Source organism: Sphaerodactylus townsendi, linkage group LG03 (genome assembly GCF_021028975.2).
Source record: "Sphaerodactylus townsendi isolate TG3544 linkage group LG03, MPM_Stown_v2.3, whole genome shotgun sequence".
In the NCBI taxonomy this organism is placed as follows: Eukaryota; Metazoa; Chordata; class Lepidosauria; order Squamata; family Sphaerodactylidae; genus Sphaerodactylus; species Sphaerodactylus townsendi.
This window is the reverse complement of record NC_059427.1, coordinates 143229909-143250457: the sequence shown is the minus strand read 5'-3', so window position 1 is coordinate 143250457 and position 20549 is coordinate 143229909. Positions and strand designations below refer to the sequence as shown.

At 48.7% G+C, this 20549-nt stretch overlaps 1 protein-coding gene across 1 annotated transcript in view; it reads left to right on the top strand.

Annotated features, from left to right (window-relative positions):
• Positions 1–13169, top strand: part of LOC125427888 — a 91408-nt gene extending 78239 nt beyond the window's left edge. Inside the window, exon 10 of the mRNA XM_048487450.1 lies at positions 12917–13169. Coding sequence (XP_048343407.1) covers positions 12917–13169 — 253 coding nt within the window. The remainder of the gene's footprint in view (positions 1–12916) is intronic.
• Positions 13170–20549: the final 7380 nt, after the last annotated feature.

The following is a 20549-nucleotide window of genomic DNA, read 5'->3' as shown; positions in this document are numbered from 1 at the left end:
CCCCCATGGCCAGAACAACGGCTGCAGCGACGGAGGCCAGGAGACGTGTCCCATCACCTCCACAAAGCACCGGAAGACAGCAGATGGTAAGGAGCTGTTTGGGGTAAGTGGCAGCTTCCACCTGCTGCCGTTCGCATGGCAGCGGGTGGAAGACGGCGCTTTCGAAAAACCTCGCCCAGGGAGCGAGGTTCAAAAGGTGCATCTTTGCACCACTTGGGGGTGGCGAGGCCAGCGCTGCTGCATGCGATGCAGCAGCACCGGCTGTACAAACTCCTCCCCAGGGACGCAGTTTTTAGCGTCCCTGGGGCGCTGTATTCTGCCTGTGCGGAAACAGCCTCTGTTTTGTTTCACACGTGGGGGAGGGGGGGAACGCTTTTACATATTATCAACTGTTCTGAGGGATGAGCTCAGAACAGTCTTTTGCTTTCAACCTGTCATCAGCAATAAAACCTTTGAACTTTTCAAGTGTTTCATTGACTATGCAGGGGAGTTCTGACATTCTGACACCATGACCCTCAGTTGCCCACTGTGACGAATGCATTCATCCTGCATTCAGGTTACAGGGTGGAACCGCCCCTGAAAGAGTTAAGCCCTGGCCAGCCCTGATTGGCCAGAGAGGAAAAGGCAGGTACTATAAATACTGTCAGCCTGAGTGCTGAAGGGTTCTTCTTTTTGGAGTCTTTGGACTTTTTGGCTCTGTGTGAGCTTGTGTGCCCTCGGGTACTTTTTGGTGACAGAGTGAGGAGAATCCGACCAGATCTCTCACTGCTGTGGTAGCATTAGCTGAAGAAGCTATTAGGTCAACTAAAACCCTGAGTTTGGAGGAGAGTGTCCACCCTCAGGTGTTTTGTTTTGTTTTTGAGGGAAACCTCTAACAGTCTAAAAGTCTGTCCCACAGTCTTGGGAGGCCCAGTCCCTTTGGCAGAGAGGCCAGATTTTGGGAGTGTGGGAGAGAGAGGCTGTTATGCCTGAATCCCACTGGGCATAGACTGAGTGTTTTATTTTGTGGTGAGGAACAGCGGACTGAAAACTTTATTTTTGAAGAGAGTGTAAAACCTCTAAAGTAACATCTGTAAAGAAACATTTTTTTCCCCAAAGTAAAATCTGGAGTGAAGTGACACCTGCGAGTGTTCATACATTGTGTAACTGAAGTAAAGTGCCTGAAACCGTTAAGCTTAAAAACAAATTTACTCAGCAACCGTTAAGCTTAAACAAACCTCTCTCTGAAACCAATACGCTTATTTCCTCTCCAGTTTACCTGAGAAGCCTCTGTTAAGCCAGCAATAAAAGTTTGAGTTTTGTGTTCATCTTATAAACCTCTCCAGTTTATTATTTCTGTCTGTGTCTGTGTGATCTCCAGTCAGGGTGGTGACCGTTTAAAAATCAGTTTGAGTGGGCTATAGAGAAAAATTTATATTTTGGTGGCAGCGAAAAGCAGAATATATAAGCGCCTTCTGTTATACCCACCATCTCAACTGCCCTCGCTTACCTCAATGGCATCACCGCACAGCCAAACCTGATTGCTTTTTAATTTCATTTACTGATGTCCATGATCACCATCACGTGAATTATATGAGATCCTCCTCCCTGCCAGGAGTTCTCTGGACTGAGATGCTGTTCAATTAAGAAATATTCACAATGTGATATCAGATTAGACAAGGCCATTTTACTCAATCACAAAAGAGAAACAACAGAAGTGTCTATCTGTGAGTGAAACGACGCTGAAGAAATAACAGCCAAGTGAAAGAGGGATGCTGAATAATACAAGTAAAAAAATTCTACTCTGCCAAAATTGCTGGGTTTTGAAAGCAATGAAATCCCAGCAAACATTATACTCATCCCTACTAAAAATCCACATACCCATCACCCTTAACCCACCCTTTAAAAATCCACATATCCTTCACCCTTAAAAAGCCCAGCTAATTCCAAATCACTGATTTCAGAGCTGACAGAAACTGAGGGGAGACATGAAAGTATCCAGTGAAGTATTTTTTTTTTTGCACAGATGGTGATTAAAATATGCAATTGGCGTTCAGAGAACGCAGTGATGACCACAGAAATGGATGGCTTTAAAAGGGGATCATTAGGCAGAATCATTGGAGGAGAGAGATTTATTAGTGGCTACCAGCCATAGTGACTAAAGGGAACCTCCCCATTCAGAGGCAGTCAACCTTTGAATAGCAGTGATAGGCAGCAACTTAAGAGTAGGTGCACTCTAATCTAGGGGTAGGCTTCGGCCTCTAAGCCCTGCTGTTGGCACTTCAGATTAATTGATTGTCCCCTGCGTGTCATGATCAGACCCTGTTTGGTCCTGCCATGCTTCCTATCTCCTGCTGGGATGTGGGAACCTTTCTCTTTGTATTCCCCCTCCCTGCTGTTCTTATGTTTTTCCTCTTTGCTTCTCAGGCACTGCCTTATCAGCTCATGAGACACCTGCTGTTGTAGCCCTGTCAGTAGCATGGGATTGGAGGGGTGCCATCATCCCCCCTTGGAAACTGGTAGTTCGGCAAGGGGAGGTAGTCCGGCAATAAGGCAAGGACTAAATACGCAAAGGTTATTTATTTATTTTTTTCTATGTAAATATATGTAAGAACAAAATGGAAATATAAATTTGTGTTGGATTATGTATAGAAATATGACGAAGTTAAGAAAAGAAAGAAGACTTAAGTAAGACAAAGTATAAATTTTGTATTCTAAGAATGAAGCTAGTTCTGTCCTGGCCAATTTAGAATTAGGTTGAAGGACACCCCAAGTCCAACGTCCAAGTTAGAAGAAGAAGAAGAAGAGTTGGGATTTATATCCCCCCTTTCTCTCCTGTAAGGAGACTCAAAGGGGCTTACAATCTCCTTTCACTTCCCCCCCCCCCAACACAACAAACGCCCTGTGAGAGCTCCAAAGAACTGTGACTCGCCCAAGGTCACCCAGCTGGCATGTGTTGGAGTGCACAAGCTAATCTGGTTCACCAGAGAAGCCTCCACAGCTCAAGCGGCAGAGCGGGGAATCAAACCCAGTTCTCCAGATTAGAGTGCACCTGTTCTTAACGGCTACACCATGATGGCTCACGTAATCCCAGACTGTCCCTACCGATTTAGAATTAGGTTGAAGGACACCCGAAATCCAACCTCTACGTTAGTCTAAGATCATATAGCCAAGAGCACCATGTATTTCCTAAAACACATCCGAAGAGCTCTTTCCATCTCTAGTAAGTTCAGATTTTTTAAAAATTGAGCTCATGCTCCCCTCTTGTGGCCAACTGGGTTATTTGAGAGTTACGTTTAAGTTTTAATTCAATTAAATCCTATGTACACTCTGTCTCAGAAAAAGATGTTAGTATGGTCAGTTGAGGTCAAGAAAATTGTACGCTTCCAACATTGGAATATAGTCCCAAATGAATATGAAAATTATCATTCATTTTTATATACCGCCTTTGTCAAAACCATTATTTTGTGTTTTCTTGAACATAATACATGGATGCAATAGTTCATCGAACGACAATCGGCAATAACTTGCCTTTTGCAAACCACATCATACTAGCTGTGGAGCATTCGACAAGAAAGAAGGTCCGGCATGTTGAGGTCTGTGGTGGAGGAATATACAACCCACCGGTAGCACGCTCCACATAAAGAACTCAATTCAGTCCATTGTGGTTTGCAGGAAGCGGAAGTAGCGTACTTTGGCTTGAGAAAAGAGTCCTGAAAGGATGTGAGCATTAAAGATTCTATTTTTATGCACTGCCCTCATTGGAAAAAAAAATTGTTCAGCGAACTAAGAAACACTGCAGATTGTACAAAGAGCAGTCCAGTTCAACTATTGGTCAAATTTGACATTTTTACATGGAAACCGTCATTTCTGGTGAGAAAAAGGCTGATGGAAAGACAGTGGCCTGTTGTAATCCCAGCTCTCAGTTTTTGTCAGGAGGTGAGAAAGAGGAAATTTACCAAAAAGGGGTGGGAGGTGTTGAGGCTTTCCCCACTTACCTTCTGCTGCGCGCTACTCCGGGAAAGTAGCGCGGGGTCCAGCGGCGCTCCCCACTTGCAAGGGCGGCAGCGACGTAGCCGCCCCGACGCTGCCGCTCTTGCACCACCTCAGCGTGCGTCATTCCTGGCGCTGAAGAAACGGCACTGTTGGGGGGCACAGCGCTTGGGAGGCTCCCGAGTACAGCAGCACATTGCTTGGAAAAGGGCCCCCCAATATCCGGAGGGGCACCTGAGTACGGCAATAGACTGCTTGGAAAAAGGCCTCTCACGTGCAACTGACCTTTCCTTCCCAAATGTGGTTTCGGAGAAAACTGCTGACATTGCAGACTCTCTGGCCCCAATATGTGTACGTGCAAATACCTAATTCTCTACTCTAACCCCCGTGCTCTTTGCTCTCTCCATTGTATTGCGTTCCCCCCCACCTGCATGCCCTGTTTGATTTTCCACCTGTAACTGTCAATAAAAGGGCTTGGATGGAGACAGGACGGCAGAGTTGCTCCCTGCTGCTCTCACTGGCCGAAACGACATGCTGCCTCAGTTGCTGTAAGACAACACGGCACCATTTGATGACCCCGCGCTCTGCGTGGGGAACCCCGAGAGCGCGCCAGGAATGACGCGCTGAGGGGGCGCGAGAGCGGCACGCAGCAGAAGGTGAGTGGGGAAAGCCCCGTTCTCTAAGACTGAGTAACACAACTTCATTTCGCTGTACTCACTGTATTTCCCATCAGCTGCACTGGCTGTTGCCCCCATTTATGAGAGGGAGGAAACCCTCTCATTATTTTATAAACCTCTATTCAGCAGTGGGATTCAAATAATTTAACAACCGGATCTGGTGATGGGATTCAAATAATTTAACAACTAATTACATACAAGCACCATTTTAACAACTGGTTCTGTCGAAGTGGTGCGCACCTGCTGAATCCCACCGCTGCCTCTATTGCGTTCCTCTCCCTGAGCCATCCCGGGAAAACTGTGGCATAGCTGAGGCTGGATTCACACAGAATGGTGGGTGCTGTGAAACGGAAAAAAAGGGTCTTTAAGCTGGTGGGAGAAGCGGGAAAACTGAAAAGTAGCTTTGTGTGTCCCTCCCTGGTCTGAACCTACAAAGTGATAGGGGCGTTTTGTCTTTATTTTCAGTTTTCCATTTGAACTGGGACAGGAAGGGTAGTTAGAACTAGGCAGGCACAAGGACCCCGTGGAGGGCCTGCTAGAGAAAAGATCCAGGAAGAAGAGGCAGATGAATTTTCAGTTCTAGTGAGTGTGAGTGTGTGTGTGTGTGTGTGTGTGTGTGTAGCAAAGTAAGACGTCTTTTTCTGAGATAAAGTATAGGCATGGTTCTCTCTGACTTGGACGGCTGAGGACACATCAATATGTGACATTTGACAGCCGACACGATAAGAGTGGCCACATAGTTGCTCTTGAATGCAACACGTAGAGGGAGACACAGAGCATCAGTTGTGGGCAGAAGGCAGTAAAGATTAGCCTTACTATTTTTAGTAAATAGTATCAATTTATCGATCTAACTATATGGTCATTTAATTTTTTTTAAATCTAAAGAAAGGCAGGAGCAGGGAGGCCATGGGAAATAGAAAAGAAATGGCAGGACAGGAAGCAGGAAGTAATTGGCAACAGGGAGGAGGGCGAGGGGGAAGCATGCAAAGCTGCACAAGGAAGTGTGTGTGTGTGTGGGGGGGAAGACTCCACAGGTGGGCTGGCTGTGGGCAGAGGGAGTGGTCCAGGGCAAAGCTGTGCCCACTGGCAAATATGTCCTGCTCCGGCAGAAAAGCAAAAATAAAATTGTTCTATAAGTGGATTTGCTTGCCGCAGTGAGAGTGGAAAGCCAAAGCGGGGCTGGAGAAAATATGTCCGTATGTGAAATCTTACCACGGCGGACATTCATCTCCACCACACAGCAAACACTTTGTGTGTAATTGGCCAATGTGGACCAAAGGGACTAAAGAAGAGTTTGGATTTATATCCCAGCTTTCTCTCCTGTAAGGAGACTCAAGGTGGCTTACAAAACTCCTTTCCTCTCCTCACAGCAGACACCTTGTGAGGCAGGTGGGGCTGAGAGAGTTCAGAGAGAACTGTGACTAGCCCAAGATCACCCAGCAGGAATGTAGGAGTGCGGAAACTCATCTGGTTCACCAGATAAGCCTCTGCCACTCAGGTGGAGGATTGGGGAATCAAACCCGGTTCTCCAGGTTGGAATCCACCTGCTCTTTACCATTACACCACGCTGGTTCTCAAAGACACGCACCCTCCCCAGTTGCTGGTGCAGAAATGCCTCAGCTGAACTTTTACTGGAGATGGAAGCTCCATTAATAATGTATTTCATTTCTGAGGAACATGCCAGAAGATTCATGATTTTTAGCGTTAGTGAAACATGTAGGGCCACAGATATATAATCTATTTATTATTATGAAGTTTCATTCCCCACCCTTTACGAGAGTCTCAGGGTGGGTCACAATGAAAGCCATAATAAAATCCCATGCAATAAGACAATAAAGCCGCTGTAAAACCTGTCCTAAAACCATAAAACATTCTAAACTCTTAAGACTTCCACCCCAACCACCCCCCAAGAACAGGAGGAGTTTGCAGGACACCTCTGAGTGTGAAAATACCTGGAGATTAGGTGTGGATCCCTGGGAGGCTGGTGTCTGGCGAGGCAGAGGACCTCCACGGGGTACACTGACATAAGGCCCATCCCCCAAAACAGTCCTTTTCTCCTGGGGCTTGGATCTCTGTTGTCTGGAAATCAGTTATAATCATGAGAGATCCCAGCCCCACCTAACTCTAGTTGTAGATGTTTATTGCTGAAGAGATACCTTCCAAAGTGGCAAATCTAGCAGTAATTGTATTGTCGAAGGCTTCAGATCCTCTGAAGATGCCAGCCACAGATGCAGGCGAAACGTCAGCACGTGAAATGCTGCTAGAACACGGCCATACAGCCCGGAAACCACACAGCACCCTAGCAGTAATTGCTGAATATCTGCCCAGCTGTCTTAGCCTGGGACCGAATCATACATCAATAACCCCCAATCCCACAAACTCTAGCACTGGTCTATTAGCCGCATTTCACAGCAAGTGGTATATTCTGACCTGGATGGGTCAGGCTAGCTCAGGAGTCTGCAACCTGCAGCTCTTCAGATGTTCATGGACTACAAATGCTGGCAGGGGCTGGTGGGAATTGTAGTCCATGAACATCTGGAGAGCCGCAGGTTGCAGACCCCTGGGCTAGCTCAAACTCCTTTGACCTCAGAAACTACGTGGTGTTGGCCCTTGTCTGTACTTGGATGGGAGACCACGAAGCAGAGACGTATCAGGGGGAAATGGCACCGGGGGGCAACACCTGCTCCGGGCGCCCCCCGGCACTCAGGGACGGGGCTTGCAGAGGGGGCGGATTGGATGGGCACCGCAGTGGCAGCAGGCTGGCAGCCCCCCTGAGCACCACCCCCAAGAGCCTGAGGAGGGAAAGGTGGCTCAGACAGGTGCCGTGGCAGTCTTTAGATGCCTCTCCAGGTCGGCGAGGGGGAGGAGGGGGGACGGGGGTGATTTTGCAGGGGGGCCCCCACCATTGCCCCCACTGATCCCTGTGGGTGGTACGCCACTCCCACTAAGGAAGTTCAGGTTTGCTATGCGGAAGCAGGCACTGGCAAGCTACCTCTGTTCACCTCCTGGATGGCCCAGGCTAGCGGGATCTCATCCGACTTCGGGAGCTCAGCAGGCTCAATCCAGGGCAAACCACCTTTGAAGTATAGCCATGAATTGGCAGCAGCTTGACTACACGTTTCACCCCCATCAAACTGAAGTATGCAGACCAGAAGGGTGTGTTTTCTGAGGCCCGTGAGTGGCAAAGGAGAGAAGAGAGAAGGAAGCAGAGACCTAATTTCTCTTCCTCCCCCAGCCCCCCCCCCAGCCCCCATCGCAGAAGGGAGGCTAAATACTTTTTCATTGCTGCAGGATGGTTTGAATTAGCTGTCGGCAGCAGGGACATCTAATGCAATAGCGCAATGATTCATCGCGGCTCATGTTCCCAGAGCCGGGCTTCTGTGGAAGCCACACTTCTTCACAAACAAAGATGTTGGGGAGTGGCCCAGCGTAGCTGAAGGCAACAGATCCGAGGCGTTTCTGAAGATTTTACAGCTTGGTTAGAATCATAGAATCCTAGAGTGGGAAGAGACCCCCAAGGGCCATCCAGTCCAACCCCCTGCCATGCAGGAACACACAATCAAAGCACTCCTGACAGATGGCCTCTCTTCAAAAACCTCCAATGAAGGAGACTCCACCACCCTCCGAGGTCAGTAAGTTCTTCCCCATGTTCAGGTGGAATCTCTTCTCCTTCACCTTGAACCAATCATTACTCCTGGTCCTAGTCTCGGGAGCAGCAGAAAACAAGCTTGCTCCTTAGGGTTGCCAACCTTCCTGTGGAGCCTGGACACCTCCCCAAACCGGTGCTGAACTCTGTACATTCTCAGGGGTACTTTCCTTTATGATTTTATACTTATTTCTTTAAACCATACAAGGGCAGAGTTGAACATGGGACTGCAAGATCTGCAAAAGGTATTTTCTGTTTATACCACTGAGGGGGACATTTGAGGGATGGAGCCCCGGGAGGGCAGGGTTTGGGCAAGGGGCAACTCTAGTGAGGTATATTGGCATAGAATCAACCAGGCGAACTGATCTTTCTCTTCTGGAGATTAGCATAGGCAGAGCGACCACAGGGTAGGGAGGGGGACAAACGCGCCAGGCACAAACGCGCCAGGCACCCTAGCAGAGGAAGGGGGTGAGGGACCTGGTCCCCTTCCCTCCCCTCCTTTGCATGCCACCCCTCACTTACTCCGCTCCCTTGCATGCCACCCCTCCCTCCCTTCCCCCTCCACCCCTCCACTAGGGTGGGTGGGCCAGGTCCAGTTGCCGGGCCCCCTCCCTCCCCTCCCTTGCAAGCCATCCCTTCCCTCCCTCTCCCCTCCCTCCACTGTCAGCTCTTTGTCCTGCCACCCCTCCCCCTCCCTCTGCTAGGGTGGGCCATGTTCAGATGCTAGGGCGCCTCCCCTTCCTTGCATGCCACACTCCCTCTCTCCCCTCCCTCCCCTCCCTTTGCATGCCACCCCTCCCCCTCCCTCTGCTAGGGTGGGTGGGCCATGTCCAGATGCTGGGGCCCCTCCCCTCCCTTGCATGCCACCCCTCACTTACTTCCAGAAGTGAGATTCAAAGTACTTTGATTTAGACAGACTCAAGGGTTGGGGTCTTACAGCACACAGCATATAGAATCACTCCCCCACCCCTCCCCTCAGACCCCCCCTGCTGCCTGGAGCAGCCTCTGCAGACCAGAGCAGGCTGCTCTTTTAGCTTTTAAAGGTAAGTGAGGCATTGGGGGGGGGGGGGCTGCAGGGGAGGCAGGCGCCATTTTGCCCCGGGCACCAGTTTTCGCCCCTACGGCACTGGAGATTAGTTGGCATTCCTGGAGAGCCCCATGCCACACCTGCAGGTTGGTGACCCTTTATAAGATCGACTTGGAAAGGCATGGACATCCCCATAAAAAGGCCATGATGGCAAATAAAAGATGAGACAAACACAGAAGTATAATATTTTTACCAAACGTTGCTTGCAAGGGACAAGGGGGAGTGATCTAAGCCAATGACAGAAACCGCACACACATATCACAAATACAAATAACCTTTATTGGCATAGATCAGTGATGGCGAACCTATGGCACGGGTGCCAGAAGTGGCACTTGGAGCCCTCTCTGTGGGCACGCACTTGCAGAGTTCATCATGTAGGGGATGGAAAATCACACACACACCCCACACACACACATCTAGGCTGGCCTGGGCCACTGAGCATGACGTGCGCGCACTGCAGTGAGCAGGGAGGACTCAGCTGGCGGGCCTGGTGCCTGTGCTCCGGGTGGCTGCTGCCCAAGGGGGGGGGCACAGAGGAGGCAATGATGCTAGAGAGGCACAGAGCGGTGCGCGCGGGACTTGCTGGAGGCTAGAGCAGGCTGGCCCCTGCTCGAGCGGGTGGGGCGGAGGAAGAGGGAGCCAACCGGTTTTTTCTAAACTAAAACCTCACCATTCAGGTTACATTGCCACGTGGGCACTTTGCGATAAATAAGTGGGGTTTGGGTTGCAATTTGGGCACCCAGTCTCAAAAAGGTTCGCCATCACTGGCATAGAAATACAAATAAATAAATAAATAAAATGCTTAAAACTGTATAAAAGTCTGGGATAGAGTTCCATTGCCCAAAACTTGGCCACATCCTTCTTGGACAGCAGTCGTTTAAGAGAAACCGAGTCTTGTCCATATCAGAGTTCAAAAGATCGAGATTAAGATGGGGTTCGATAAGGGGCCTCTCCCCACTCCCTTCCATCCCCCCTATGCCGCGCGCTGCTCTCAGCATGCGGCATCCCAGGCGCGCGACATCCCAGGCGTCCCCACAACCCCGCGCTCTGTGCGGGGTCGTCAAAAGGCGCCGTTCAGAAGAGCGCCTGGGATGCTGCGCGCTGAGGGGGCGCGACAGCGGCAGCGTCGGGGCGGCTGCGCTGTGGCCGCCCCTGCCGTGGGGAGGGAGGAGGAACCCCGCTCTACTCTCCTCAAGTAGCGCGGGGCTTACGGTAAGTGGGGAAAGGCCCAAAGTCTCTTGTGGAACTGCACACAACGGAGCAGAAGGTGTTCTGTTGTTTCTTTTTTGCTTCAAAGGGCAAAGGCAGGTTCTCGCCTGTGATGCGATCTGCAGGTATCTTCCTCTAAGAACAGCCGCGGGCCACATATTCATTTGAGCTTGCATGGATTCGTGAGGCACACACACACATATCCTCCAGGACAGTGATAAGAATTATTACAACAGTGGGGTCACAAGCATGGCTCATGATTCTTTGTGGCCTTGGGATAAGTGTGATTCAGCCTCCCGTGCCTTCTTAGCCTGCCATCTTAGCCTGTTCCATCACAGGCTCGAAGGACACAGTAGTGGCCAAGAACAATTCCTCACAATTCTACCAGATGACCCTTTACATCCAATTTAGTTCTAGGCAGGGGCGTATCTATGGGAAATGGTGCCCAGGGGAAACACTGACATTACACCCCCTGCCCCGGCAAATCCAACAGGTCTTCACCACCTTGGAAGACCAGCTCTTGGATGGCCAAGCCTACCCATTCCTTTCAACCACAGGTATCCATCTCTGTGGAGGGCGAATTGGTAGACCATTTACCCACTGTGGGTAGACCAGTTCTCTGAGTGGCAGAGGCTTCCTGCTTTGCAAAGGGGTTTCCAGGGTGCCACTAGGCAGTGGCATAGCACCCAAGGGGTGTGGGGCATCTTGCACCAGGCGCGTGCCAGTGTGGGGGCATGGCGTGGCGTTCTGGGGGTGTTCCAGGGCAGGACACAGGGCACACACATGCCCCGGGCGCAGTTTCCCCTTGCTACAGCTCTGCCACTAGGAAAGTAGCGTCCAGGGTTCACACCCTGCCTTGCCCACCCTAAAAACGCTGGTAGACCTCGGAACCAACATTCATGCCTTTGGGATGTCCAGGCATTTTTTTAAACATACATACATAAAACCTTTATTAGGCATAATACCAATATAACAACCAGCATTATCCAGACAGATGTTCCATACATAAAACCACCACAGGTATTATTCCAAAGTTCCTAAAAGGAACCTCGCTACAGAATTTAAAATCACAGAAGAAGAGTTGTTTAGTAGGAATGCAACCTTTCCGGCAACAGAGTATTCCTTAAACTTAGCAGGAAGAAGCGTCAAAAGCCTGGTCCTCGCTTCCTAGTATTTGGGGCAGTTGAGCATTATAGGTTCCATGGATTGCACCACTATAGTACAGTGGGGGCATTTCCGCTCTTGCGAGTCAATTTGAAGAAACCTCCCTTGGAGTACAGAACAAGGGAAGGAATTACAACAAGCCCTTGTGTATATCCATCTAAGCTGGGGCTCTTGGAGTATACTCAGATAGTCTGCCATCAGATTGGTTTTGAATTTGATGTTGAAAAAGAAGGGGGAACAGTTACTTGGCGCTTGGTCTTGTAGAACTTGTAGCTCCTGGTCAAGGAGTCGATGGTTGCTTTCATGAGCTGTTTCCTCTGGCGCCATCTTGAAGAAGGTCATGAAGCTCCAACAAATGCAGAAATGACTTGACTGTGGTTGCTATTGGATCACAACTGCCTACAAGTTCTAGGGTTCAACTATAGTTTCAGCCAAGGGTCCTCAAGCCTTTTAAACCCGTGAATACCTTTGGAAAGCTGTCACAGTGTGACCAGTGAGTCACAAAGAGGTTGTCACAAAATGGCTGCCATAGCTTTCTTTCAGTCACACAGTGAAGGTCCTTGTGCTATGTGGATGACCTCAGCTGGAATAACTTTTTTAAAAAAATCTGCACAGTCAATCAAATCTCCAAAGCCCAATCAGAAGCCTTCCTGGACAAAAATCCCACCTGGCCCCACCCACTTTCTAGAAAAGTGTCAGTGGGACAGAGAAGATAGAGCTTGTGCTTAGTTGGTAAATTGGTAAATGCCATTGGTTAATTCCTCTCCCAGTATTGCTCATTTTGTGTGTGTGTATGAGTCAGACTCTCAAAAAAAATAAAACCCTCACAAGATTGGAATCTGTCCCTTTGAGGTTGTCTCTAAGTGCTTTCAGCTGATCCACAGGAACTTGTAACTTTGCCTGAGAAGACGAGAAACCTGGTGAAAAGCTGCTCTGGCTCTTCTGAAAACTGGTGGCAGAATGGTAAGGCTAGATGTCCAAAATCTGCCAACAGGGGACAAGTTTCCCGAAGAAGAAGAAGAAGAAGAAGAAGAAGAAGAAGAAGAAGAAGAAGAAGAAGAAGAAGAAGAAGAAGAAGAAGAAGAAGAAGAAGAGTTGGATTTATATCCCCCCTTTCTCTCCTGTAAGGAGACATGGGGTAACCCATGTCCCTGGGTACAGCCTTTTGATCATGTATGGGTTTGCCGGGTGCCTGCTGGGTCCCCACACCCGGCCTTTCCTGCGGCGCGGCGACTTGGTTGGTGCCCAGTGGCTCCCCCTGGGCCTAGCCGTGGAGCAGGGAGTCTTCTCCCTCACCAGAGGATTGCACCGGCTGTGCTGGCTGTGCTGGCGGTGCCTGGCGCCCATGCGGCTGGGAGCCCCCACCCACAAAAGGGGTGCTCTGGACTACTGCCCTCCTCAGCCTCCCTGCTGATGGGGAGGACAGGAACTGGCCTGCCCCTGCGGTGCCCGCCTGAGCCGAACGCCAGAGCATAAGTGGGGTGGGTGGGGGTCACCCCTGGACACTGTTTCCCCCTGATACGCCTCTGTCCACCAACACTGGTTGCTTCAAAAGAGCAAACTGATCTTATCTTGGCAATTGGATGAAACACCAATCCAATCAAGGACTGAACGAAGGAGATCAGGACTACAAAACCCCCATCCTATTCTTGACTACTACTGTTCTGCAGGAAAGGACTCTGGGTTGGGAAATCCCTAGATGTTTGGAGATGGAGCCTGGGAAAAGTGGAGTTTGGGAAGCAACCTATGATCTCTGTTGGAGATCAGTTGAAATTCTGCAAAATCTTCAGGCTCTACCTGAAGGCTGGAATATAGGGGAGCTGGGGAGGGTGGTTTTTGGGGAGGGGAGCAACCTCATCTGAGCATAATTCCATAGAATAGGGGTCTTCATCTCTGGCCCTGCAGATGTTCATGCCTATGATTTCCACCAGCCCCTGCCAGAATGGTCAATTGGCCATACTGGCAGGGGCTGATGGGAATTGTAGTCCATGAACATCTTCAGGGCCAGAGTTGGACACCCCTACCACAGAGTCTGTGCTCCAAAGCAGCCAATTTCTTCAAGGGAACTGATCTGTATGGTCTGGAGACTAACTGTTGCTCTGGGAGAACTCTAGGCAGAGGCGGGGCTACCAGGGGACAGGGGTGCGCCACACACTGGGCGCACGGTTTTGGGTTATGTGGGGGTGCAAAATTCCCCCCTGACCCCCCCTTCCCCAGGCCCCTCCCCCTTTCCCCCACCCCCTACGGCATCCCGTTATGACGTCCCCCCTTCCCACACTTACCTTAGTTCCTTTCCTTTTCCTAGAACTTTTTTAGGCTGAAAAAAAGGCCTGTTCACAGTACAGCAGGGGTCTTCAAACTATGCCCCTTCAGATGTTCATGGACTACAATTCCCATTAGCCCCTGCCAGCATGATGGGAATTGAGGTTCTGATGGGAATTGAGGTTCTGATGGGAATTGAGGTTCATGAACATCTGGGGGGCCATAGTTTGAAGACGCCTGCAGTACAGGCTAAAAACGGCCTGAGGAACTGCAGTTCCCAGGAGACCTTGGGGCTCACAAGGTCTCCTGGGAAGTATAGTTCCCATCAGGCCATTTTTAAGCCTGAACTGTGAATAGGCCTTTTTTTTCAGCCTGAAAAAGTTCTAGGAAAAGGAAAGGAACTAAGGGAAGTGTGGGAAGGGGGAAAGGGAGGGTGCTGCGGGGGGGTTTGGGGGGGGAATATAGACTGCGCACCAGGCTCAGTTTGCCCAGCTATGCCTCTGACTCTAGGCCAGGGGTCTTCAAACTATGGCCCTCCAGATGTTCATAGACTACAATTCCCTTGAGCCCTACCACTTGGCCATGCTGGCAGGGGTTGATGGGAATTGTAGTCCATGAACATCTGGAGGGCCATAGTTTGAAGACCCCTGCTCTAGGCCATATCTGGAGCTTGGTGACCCTATATTGGAGACATCTGAGTCATGCCAACCTTGTATAATTTTCACATCCAAGTATCTGTGAGGTCTTCTTCTTTTCTCTGAGGAGCAGGCACTTCTTCTGCCATATAAGTGTTAGAGATCAAAACTGGATGGCATCTTCCTGCTGTTCTGTTAGCAAGACTAGCTTCAGACTCTTTCATCCCCATAGATGGACAACAAGGGCAAGCAGAGCAGTTCTCCATTCATCTGGGAAATTCGTGTGGCAGTTCTCCATTCATCTGGGAAAGCTGACGTATCACGTCCCGCTCACATCTGTTCCCCAACTGATCGGTCAGTGTAGCACAAGCTTTTCTTTCTTTGGAAGAGTTCTGGGGTACATGTCGTATTTATAAAACCTACAACAGAAATCACCAGCCTTTTTGAGCTAGTGGACAGCTGTGGAATTCTGACAGAGCGGGATGGGCACAGCCACAAAATGGCTGCCACAGGAGACACAGCCAGCCACAAAATGGCTGCCGCATGGCCATCTACAAAATGGTTCCCTCAGGAGGCACAGCCAGCCACAAAATTGGCTGCCACATCTAAATGTACTGGAAAAAGAAAAAAACCCAAACCCAAGCTTTTAGGCCTCGGGTCTGGATTAGTAAGTAGACCACAGATATTTTTGATAGACAAGCTCGTAGAAACAGACTAGCAGACAGGATGATACATGCAATGAGCTTGTGTGCTATATCCAAAGAGCATATTTAAGGCAAAGGCTCATGGGGCATCATGCTTTTTACATTGAAATCGAAAAGGTGGCCTAAAGCGCAGGTGTGTGAGCAAGCTAAAAGAAAAAAAAAAAAAAAAAAAAAAAAAAAAAAAAAAAAAAAAAAAAAAAAAAAAAAAAAAAAAAGAAAAAAAAAAAAAAAAAAAAAAATGTCCCAGCCAGGGGACTGGATCTGGGAAACTCTTGAAGGTGAAAGTCTGAAGAGCAAAGCTTGTTTTACAAGCTTTGAGCTGACAAAGGGCTGTAAGAGCAGAAAAGAACTGAATTTCTTCTGATGGAAGAACTGGAATTGGTCTCTGTGCAGTGACCTGGAAAAGAGATAAGCGAGCCCTTTCTTTCTTCTGAGCAGCAGTCACTGGGAAGCTATTACAAAAAAGCAATATTTGCCATAGTTGCACCCTTCAGCAACTACACTTGGAAGCCTCTTCTAGCGCCCGCTCAGTCTGGATTGCAGCATTACATTTTTTTCTCTTTTTACCCTTCAAATGACACGGCTAGCAACCCTTTCTTTAAAAAGAAAAGGGTAGGAGCAAGGCAACGTTGAACATGCTACTCCATGCTGCAGGTAGAAAGTTACCACCTGGTTAACGCTTATATATTTAGAACAGGGCTAAGTTGGACAGTGGAATGCTTACTTTGGAGGTGGTGGTAAGTGGAGTCTCCCTCTCTTTGGAGGTTTTGTAAAGAGAGGCTGGAGGGCCACCTCCTGACAGGAGTGCTTCTGTTGTGTGTTCCTGCTTCTGCAGGGGGTTGGACTCTTGATGGTCCTTTGGGGTCTTCTTCCAACTCTTAGCAGTGGTGGCTAAGAGCAGGTGCACCTTCTGGATCTTTGGAGGAACCAGGGTTTGATTCCCTGCTCTGGCTGCCTGAGCTGTGGAGGCTTATCTGGGGAATTCAGATTAGCCTGGGTGCACTTCCCACACATGCCAGCGCTGGGTGACCTTGGGCTAAGGTCCCAGCTTCTCGGAGCTCTCTCAGCCCCACCTACCTCACAGGGTGTTTGTTGTGAGGGGGGAAGGGCAAGGAGATTGTCAGCCCCTTTGAGTCTCCTACAGGAGAGAAAGGGGGGATAAAAATCCAAACTCCTCCTCCTCCTCCTCCTCCTCCTCCTCCTCCTCCCTCCCTCCCTCCTTCTCTTTCTTCTTCTTCTTCTTCTTCTTCTTCTTCTTCTTCTTCTTCTTCTTCTTCTTCTATGATTCTATGATTCCAACATGGTGCCTGGGGGTGCCAGGGTGCCTGTGCCAACACTTTCCTGACACCCTCCAGGATTTTTTAAATGAAAGTTTTTTTCTGATTGGTTATTAGAGATTTGGTTGACTATTCAGAGTTTTGTTTTTCAATGTTGTTTTGGCTGCAGCTGCGACCGCAGCACAAATCCTGGCAGCTATTTTATGGCTTGCTCTGCCTCTGCAGCGCGCTTTTGTGGTGGCGCCCACCATGCCTGTGAGAATCCCAAAGGTACCCGCAGGATCAAAAAGGCTGGGGACCCTTCATTTAAAAACATTTCTACGCCACCTCGAGTTTTGCCGGAGGCGGCGTACAATTAAAAGCCGCCGTCTAAAACGCGAGCCGTTGAAAATGCCGGCCATAAAAATAATAGCCCATCTTTCCAGACAAGACGGCAACTCGGTCATTGCTGCAGCTGTTCCTGCTGCCCACCAAACAGTGGATGCCCACATGCGGGAAGGCACCACTCAACCACTTCCTCATGGATTTGGATGGACTCCTAGATTAAAGGACAGCAGTCTTCTTTTGAAAAGAACAGGGCCCCTGAGCTTGAGGAGTCCTATAATTATCTCCTGTATTTTCAATTACGCTTTTTGCATTTGAGTTGCTGGGCGAACTGTGTGGAATATTTTGAAAGGAGAAAGACCGAATGGCTAGCATTAAAGACTGGCCAATGTAAATGTCTCTTCTGTCCAAAGGGGACTCCCAAGAAGGAAAACCCGACCCGATAATTTTTTTGGGGGGGGGGGGAGGGGTGCCTAGCCTGCATTTTCCTTGAACTTTGTTCTGGCCAAAACTATTAAGCTGCAAAAGTCATTATGACTTCTGCTGTCCTTGTCTGCTTTGGAAAGTGCACATTTTCCCCCTGAGGAGGCTCCTTCACATAGCACAATGAGAGCCTTTGATACACCGAAGACTTCGTTACTTGCATGCGTTCAGTTTTCCACTGTCCGGTGCCAACCAGAACTTTAGTTTAACGTAGAAAGCCCAGATGGGCCACCAAAAACATTGCTGTGGTCTAGGATACATATACATATATATATATGTATATGTATATGTATATATATGTATATGTATATATATGTGTATATATATGTATGTATGTGTGTATATATATGTATATATGTGTGTATATATATGTGTATGTATGTATGTATGTATGTATGTATGTATGTATGTATGTATGTATGTACACATATACTTCCTACCCCTGCCATAACACATGCCTCCCTCGCCAATAATTCCCGTCGTTGCCCTCTTTCTTGAGTCATGGTACCATTCGTCAGCCTCCACAGAATACTTGGCACATGGGTAGAGGTGCGCGAGCACATGTGTCAGACTAATGCAGTGGTTCTCAACCTGGGGGTCGGGACCCCTTTGGGGGGTCAGACGACCCTTTCACAGGGGTCACCTAAGACTCTCTGCATCAGTGTTCTCCATCTGTAAAATGGAGAAATGTTAGGGTTGGGGGTCACCACAACATGAGGAACTGTATTAAAGGGTCGTGGCATTAGGAAGGTTGTGAACCACTGGACTAATGCTTCCCAAACACAGTGAAGTCACTTTGGGTATGGAGCTGTTTGTATCTATCCTGACTGTTTTTGCCCACATCTTGGGCTGCTTGGGAGATTCTGTTAAAATGCTGTGGGCACAGAATGCTAGAAAGCTGACCTCCAGGGCCCCCACAAGTCCATACAAGCCAAATCCCCCCCCCCCGGAAGAGTATTTATTCATTATTTCCTTTTCTTTCAATAAGGACCCAAAGCCCATTGTTCACCAATGGCTCCTCTTCATCCTGGAGAGAAGGGGCTAGTGGGCGGCTGTCACAGGGCTCATCAACGACTTGGATGATGGAAGAGGCAGTGTTTCTCAACTTGGGGGTTGGGACCCCTTTGGGGGTCGAACGGCCCTTTCCCAGGGGTCGCCTAAGGCTCTCTGCATCAGTGTTCTCCATCTGTAAAATGGGTAAATGTTAGGGTTGGGGGTCACCACGACACGAGGAACTGTATTAAAGGGTTGCGGCATTAGGAAGGTTGAGAACCATTGGAATAGAGGGCATGCTAATCTAATTTGCAGATAACAAATTATAGAACAAATGAAGCAGAAATGAAAATAAACCCAAAAAAGTTGGTTTTTAAAGTTAAGAACCCTGCTGGCGACCTGAATTTTTTACAGACTTTCCCCCCACCCCTCATGGAAGAGAAAATGTGGTTGTGTGGTTGATATGGTTATCTTTCTTTCAATATCTATCTTCAGAATTTAACAACTGAAGACAGGGATATTTGCTTGCTTTATTTGAAATATATCCTTCGCTTTCCATTGAAAACACCCAAAACAGCTGGGGTTGCCCACTGTGGCCTGGGAAATTTATTTTCATTCATTCATTCATTCATTCATTCATTCATTCATTCATTCATTCATTCATTCATTCATTCATTCATTCATTTATTTATTAATTAATTATTTGATTTAATATACCGCCCTACCCCCGAAGGGCTCAGGGCGGTGAACAATATAATATCATATATAAAAACATATAAAAAGTTTAAAAATTTATGTTCTAAAACAGTATCCCACGAACCCATATGCCACCCTCCCAAAAGAGAATAATGGGTCCCGATGATGTTAGGGACCTTATACAGCGGGGGGGAGGATAAAGCAGGGCACCCTCAGCGGCTGGTCTCTCCAAAGGCCCAGTGGAACAATTCGGTCTTGCAGGCCCTGCGGAACTCTCCAAGGTCCCGCAGGGCCCAGACAGCTGGTGGTAGAGTGTTCCACCAGGCAGGGGCCAGAGCCGTAAAGGCCCTGGCCCGAGTGGAGGCCAGCCGCATCATTGAGGGGCCAGGGATCTCCAGTAGATTGCCCTCTGCTGAGCGCAGAGGTCGACTCGGGACATATGGGGTAATCCGGTCCTGAAGGTACGAGGGTGATTTGGGGGTGCCACCTGTGGAGGAGAGAATCTGAGAAGGGATTTCATCTAGACTCTATGGTATACCATAGAATTCGCCTCCAGAGCGGCCAGTTTCTCCAGAGGAGCAGACTTAATCATTTACAGAATTTTTATTCCGACCTTCGGACCTCACAAGGACTGCCAAGACAGCTAACAATTTAAAACATTCAAGGCACAGTAACATGGTAAAGCCATTCAAATCAATTTCCCCCAACTCGCATTATTAAAACAAATAAAAACAGAGATCAAAGATAGAAAAATAGCAACGAAAACATTCGTCTGAAAGGAAGAATCACAAGGGGAACGGCCCGACGAAACAAACAAAAAAGGTCTTCACCCGCTGGTGGGAGACGGCTACTGAAGATTTATCTAGTCGGGGATCAGTTGAAATTTTAGGACAACTCTGGACCCCATTAGGAGAGCAACCATAAAACATTTGGAACAGGTCACTCTGAAAATATCAAAAGGATGTTCATAATAAAAAAAGGGCCTCTGAGGAGCAATAGATAATAAATACAAGAGAAGAGTCAGAAAAATATAGAACCCAGAAACAATGGGGTGGGGGAGATTTGGGGAGGAGGCAGAGGAGGGGGCAACCATTCGGGAGGGACGGGAGCTCAACAGGAATAGGATGCCATAGAGTTCATTCTTTGAAGCTGCCATTTTGAAGAAGAAGAAGAGTTTGGATTTATACCCCACCTTTCTCTCCTGCAAGGAGTCTCAAAGCGGTTTTCAAACTCCTTTCCCTTCTTCTCCCCCCAGCAGACATCTTGTGAGGCAGGTGGGGTTGAGAGAGTTCGGAGAGAACTGTGACTGGCCCAAGGTCACCCAGCAGGCTTCATGTGTAGGAGTGGAAGTCGTGTAGCTATAATGGGGACATCAGGGGACAAACGCCCCCGACGCCCCCTGGTGAGTCACGTGGGGAAG